A 6,000-nucleotide genomic window follows, 5' to 3' on the forward strand; every position below is an offset into this window, starting at 1 on the left:
AAGTAAAAATCAGTAAAATGGTAATTAAAAGTTAAAATGAGACAAAAATGTTACTAAAAGCTAAAATTAACATCACTACAGCTGAAATCTTAAGAGGTAGCTAAAGGCTAAATGTAGCAAATTGAAGCTATCTGTTAAAATTAGCTAAACTGTAGCTAAACTCTAAATGTAGCAAAACGACCTAAAAGCTAAGAATAGCTAAACGGTAGCTAAAAGCTTAAATTAGCAGGACAATAGCTAAAAGCTTAAGAGAGCATAGAAAGAAAAACTAGAGGAAGTGTGATGAGGCAGATTTTAGAGAACAATGTTTTGGAGGGAGATTACCAGTAATACATTTTCATGGGGGAATAATTGTAAATATATTCAAATATTTCAAATAGGATAAAAGTTACAAACACTAAAAGTAAGTAAGTAGCACTAAAATTAAGCAGAACCTTTTAATATATGAATGGTGACAAAAGTAAAAATAAAATTGAAGAATTTGATAGCAAAACAAAACTTCTAGAAGAAACTATAAACTACAAAAACATTAACTGTGCTGATGTTTCACAACTTTAATTTATTAAATAATTGTGTTTTATATTTTATCTTAGTCAAGTGGAGAAAAATAATCTAACCTGGATACACAATGCTAGAACAAAACTAGGGAAAAACATAATGTAAAAATATAATAATAATAAATTAGCAGTTTACTTGGACTGAGTCTGTTTGGTGACATTCTTGATGGTGAGCCCTTCCTTTCCGATGATGGCTCCCACAAACTGAGTAGGCACGAGCATTCGTAGGGGGAAGTCGGGCTGTCTGAGGCGGGGAGAACCAAAACCTCCAGAGGGTCCGGGTTCAGGGGCGCCTTGGTCCCTTGAAGACCGAACCCCGCGCCGTGTTCGGGGAGCCTGGTTGGGTGGAGCAGCGTCCATGTCCATAATATATGACACCTTGAAGGAGTAGTCGTCGAACTGTTGTCCTGTGAGCTTCTCAATGGCTCTGGAGGAAGAGGAGGTGCAAAGAGTGTCATTTAAAATACAAATCAGCTGATATCGAAAATCTGTGGTATACTTGCTTTTAAATACAGTAAGTTTATAACACATATGAAGATTTATTAAAAAAAAAAAAGCTTCTGCATAAGATATGCACACTGTATTTAATGTCAAAATCTCAACATCTCAGTATGTCAGTTAAAATAACATATTTTAATAAAACAAACAATTTTTATCACATTAACATGCCTGCTGCTAAACAAAATGAAGTGTAAATTAATTTTCTTTACAGATAAAAATGCAAAAAAAAAAGCTTGTGCTATCAAACCAGCAGGTGGAAACAATCTTAACAACACATTTAAATACGAAAGATTAGTCATAAACAATATCTCATTTTTAGGTTGACTTAGTTTAAAATAAGCTTTTACAACGATTATCATTTTTAGAACAACCAACAGCGAATAAAATCCAGGTTAGGACAAACTTTATCCCAAGTAACAATACAAGCAGTAAAAACGGTGCTAATAATCATAATGGATGTCTCTGTCACTAAGCATGCACAAAATGTGCTGCAGTCATAATGTTTCTTAGCTTTCTCGTTTACACTGTTAGCACAATCTATCAGAGGCTCTAAACTTTTAGTTTTTAGGTCTTTACTGCAGAAAGTGTTGATTAAAATGTAATTTCTTTGACGTGGATGTTACTTGAACATTTCTGTGTGCTGCTTACACTTTAGCTTCCTCCTTGGTTGCGTATGTAACATTCACCACTGCTGTTTCTGTGTCAGTGTTCACTGTCAGACAAGAAGAGATGGGATGGGGGGGGGGGGAGAATAAAACATGAGATACAGTAAACAAAGGTTTACACATGCAGGTCTTTGTTGTCGCCGTGTGTTAGTTGGATTTGCGTCCAGGTTCCCGTGGTGACCCCAAAATCCACTTGTCTGTGTGAATCCATTACAGCCATCACCACACTGGCTTCACTCCAGACCCTGCTGCTCCCTCAGCAGAGAGAAGCTGCTTAACACAATGGCCTTTCTGCCACTTGCACTAAAAAGGGATTTGTTTGACACAACAGCCGAAACAAAGCAAATAATCAGCCATTAAATGAAGTGAAGCGCACAACCGAGACACACCTTGGCCAGGTATGTGGTTCTGCACCGTGGTGTGAGCACAGAGCAGCGCTCAATATGTGCCTCCCGCTGGGATCATGTTTGCAGCAGGGAGGAGGTCTATTAAGAAGTCTATTACGCATCACTGGCAACGCAACACAAAACCTTGTCTGACTTGATAATTATATGCCACACTTTCTGCCGTACACGTCGCACCACCGTATAAGTTGTATCAGTCCAAATACATCTAATTAAGTGGAAAAAGACATAAATAAGTCAATTCACCGTATAAGCTGCATTTATTATGCGTCACTGCTGGCCACCTGGAAACTCGGGCCGGTGATGTGCCAAAAATCGATTGGCTGCCAAATGGCGGCCACGGGAGCGTTCACAGGAGGACTTTAACAAGAATTTAACAAGATTAACTCTAAAAACAATTATTTGTTTGGGTGGTATGACAAAATGCATCTAGTTTGACGTTTGCTCCAGGAGTTCTAGAGCGAGACTAAGGTGACTTGGTATGGCAAGCCAAGTGTCTCATTAATAGCCACTTTTACCTATTAATGAGACACTTGGCTTGCCATACATGGCCCTCTAATGGCTGCAAATGGTAATGGTTAATATTTTTCATGTCAGAATGAATGAAATTGTCAGATCTCAGCCAAAAATTGGGTTATAAATATGGGGGGGAAATGTATATTAGTCGCTTCGGTTTATAAGTCGCAAGACTTGCAAATTTATCCAAAAAGGTACGACTTATATGGCAAAAAATATGGTAATCCATTCGAATACTGGCTTGACCATTTAAGATTTTTTTAAAAAGGATGCACCTCAGTGAAGGAAATTGTTTAATCAATAGCAAATGCAATCTGATATGAGCTGTTTTTAAATAAAAGACAAGAAATGCAAACCTTGGACAGCTAAAATTTGTATTTCCAGTCTTGTTATACGTCCTTGTTTCTTTAAATAGTGCATCTTTTATTCCACTTCAAGTGTTTAGTTTTGCATTTTGCTTCTGTATAACGCTACGTTTGAGAAATATTGGGGGGAAAGTATTGGTCATCTGATCTCAATTAAAACTCATTTTTAATGCTGAATCTCTTTGAACCTCCTACATGGTGGTGACTTCACAGCACTCTAATTGTGAGGACATGTAGGGAAATAAAGCGGTTTATTGTCATCACAAAAGTGGCTAAATTAAAAGCTGTCATTGTTGAGTAAAACTGAAAACCAGCAAGTTTGAAAGGGCTAAATCCAGTAAGAGTGCCCTAGTTGGCATGGGATGGGGGACTGAACAAAGTCTAGCCCCGTGCCCCCCATCAGTACCCTTCATTAGGCCACACACGAACACAGTACTTTTCCAAAGCATGTCCTCATAACCAGAGAGCATGGACTGAAGCCAAGAGAAAAGAAGACAAGGGACAGCAAGGCAGGAAGCTGGGCAGAAACCGCATCTAGGACGGTCCACATTTACATTGAGGCGGCCATATTGGTCATTCATAGTAACTAGTGATGTTTGAGAAGCCCAGCTGAGCAGAGAGAGAAGAGGAGAAAATGCTGCGCTGGTTTGTGGTAGACAATGAAGCGAACTGTATTACGGCAGCGTCTGGGAAACTCTGAGTGGAGTAATTTCTCTGTTGGGTTCTCTTTTAGCACCTGTCATGACAACAGTGGGTGGTAGTTGGTCTTGGCTGTTTTAACACAGAGAGTGTGTGTGCATTTCTAGGTGTTTGTTTCTCCGCCTGCTTGTCTCCACTATTCATGTCTGTGCAACACACACACAATCAGGGAGCGCAGAACGTTCACCGCAGGCGTCTTCAGTATCATCGCCCGTAACCACAGCGCAGCATCCCAAAAGAGACGCAACGATCAAACACACACAGGAACATTATCACTGGATGCCTGCCACGTTGGCCCACTTCAATCCATACTCCGAGCCTAAGGAATTCTGGTGGTAGATCTGATCTAGAGGCTCCGTTTAATTCAAACGTCTCCGGGTCAAAGATATACACACAAAGACTGACGAGATGATGAAGACTGATTCATACACAGAGATGGGATACGTTTAGATAATGGATGTGTGAGATGAAGATTATGAGGAAGTGGTCACACAGGGAGACTTGACTCACTGGGGAGTCTGGGTGTTTGGCTCTGAAGCTAAAATGGCACATGTATTGAACAGTTGAAGCCAGAGGAAGATGAAATGGGTAGTATTCAAGAAGACAAGTTCAGTACCTTGTTCCACATTCTCTACAGTACCATACTCAGCTAGAAGGCCGTCCAAAACCTGAGGAAGAGACAAAACTTTGGGTTAGAAACACAAATGATGGACAGAAGAATGAAAAAGTTTAAAAGCATGCCCAGTTTGTTTGTTTTTTAAACATTGCTTCCAAGAAGTCCAACTTTCTTGTAATTTTTTACAGTGGTTTTGATTAACAGCTCTTTCAGAGGGTTTATCAAGGTTTGCTTTTTAGGTTTGCTTTCTTTTACTCCCATTTTCTATCCAGTTCTTGGCCATGACATCATACTGTGCATTAGGTGCTTAAAAACGCGCAAAGTGAACAAGTGGAGGACAGAAAAGAAGCATACGGCCTACAAAAAGAATATCTACAGCAGATGAACAGTAAAAGAATCAAACAAAACCCAGACACAGTACTAGAATTGAAAATTTCACTTTTTTTTTTTTAGATGATTGTTTTCAGTTAATAGCTTTAAAGGGGTTAACTTGTTGGTGCAAAACTAACATTTTATGTCTGTCAAATACAATATTTTGTATTTTAAAATAATTATTTAAAGGTAAATGGTAAGAAAGTGCGTATGTGGCATACTGCTAAAAACTAAGTATCTAAAGATCTATTTAAAACTGCTTTATGTCATAGACATAACATTGGTTCATTCGTTCACTCTAAGAGCCTCTGTGTCTGAATGATTCAAAGGCCAGAGTTAAGAAACAAAAATTATAAGAAAAACTGAAAATGTTCAGGTACTGAATTAGAAATAAGAGAAAAAATTTATGAGAAAGTAATTGAAAAGCCTTCAAAAAGACTTGTGTAAGAGAATGTCTGGCTCCTCGAAAGCAAAATATAAAGAAATGATTGACTCAAGACTTTTGCACAGGGCTGAATAATAGCAACACACAATAAAGCAGCTTTGCTGCAACAAGTGGGGCAACTTACTCTGTGTACACAATTTTGTTCCACTCCATGTACCAAGTGTGGTGCGTATGACAAATAAAGAACCGTGAACCCTGAACTTTCAAGTGACACAATGTAGCAAGTCAAAGTGTAAACTGGAACCAAATATAAATTCTAGCCGTAACTAAGGCAGCAGGTCAAAAACATCTGATTTTAAAAAAACTAAACTCAACCAAGGAGCCCAATGTGTTGTCATCTGTTGTAATGATCAGAATTTGCTCTTTAAAATATTTAATTACTTGAAGTGCAGGTATGTACAGGTACTTCTCTGATTAGAATGATTACAGCACTTGGTCAATTTTATCCCGGCAGTGGAAGTGCGCCAAAATAGTGTATTGCTCACACTAGGGCATGTTATGTTTATTCGAGTCAAATAAGACTAATGTTGTGTGTTTCTGGACCGTTGATGCAGCACACGCACTGTGTTAACAATGGCTTTGACATGCAGACAGTAAGGAGTGATCTACGTAGCACTTAGCAAGATGGTGACCATTAAACTCAGCACCATCAACGGCCATTCCTGAGTATCTCTATTTCAATGAAGTTCCACATGCACAAATGACTGTATGAAGCAAAGTTTAGAGCCACATCACCATTTAATATTTGGTGACTATTTAAAATAGCATATAGGCCTAAATTTGAACTTTGAGCTAGTTAAAAAAGAAAAAAATATCAAGGTAAGATCTTACGATCAGCAGCAATTACTGTATTTATGTCA

At 38.5% G+C, this 6,000-nt stretch overlaps 1 protein-coding gene across 2 annotated transcripts in view; it reads right to left on the reverse strand.

The window, feature by feature from the left end:
- Positions 1-6,000, reverse strand: part of igf2bp2a (insulin-like growth factor 2 mRNA binding protein 2a) — a 61,244-nt gene that overhangs the window by 18,440 nt on the left and 36,804 nt on the right. For both annotated transcript variants that reach the window (XM_037686924.1, XM_037686923.1), the window contains exons 4-6: positions 4,324-4,375; positions 1,707-1,770; positions 694-984 (exon numbers count right to left, since the gene is read on the reverse strand). In XM_037686924.1, coding sequence (XP_037542852.1) covers positions 694-984; positions 1,707-1,770; positions 4,324-4,375 — 407 coding nt within the window. The remainder of the gene's footprint in view (positions 1-693; positions 985-1,706; positions 1,771-4,323; positions 4,376-6,000) is intronic.

This window comes from Nematolebias whitei, chromosome 13 (genome assembly GCF_014905685.2).
Source record: "Nematolebias whitei isolate Nwh7 chromosome 13, NemWhi1, whole genome shotgun sequence".
NCBI lineage: Eukaryota > Metazoa > Chordata > Actinopteri > Cyprinodontiformes > Rivulidae > Nematolebias > Nematolebias whitei.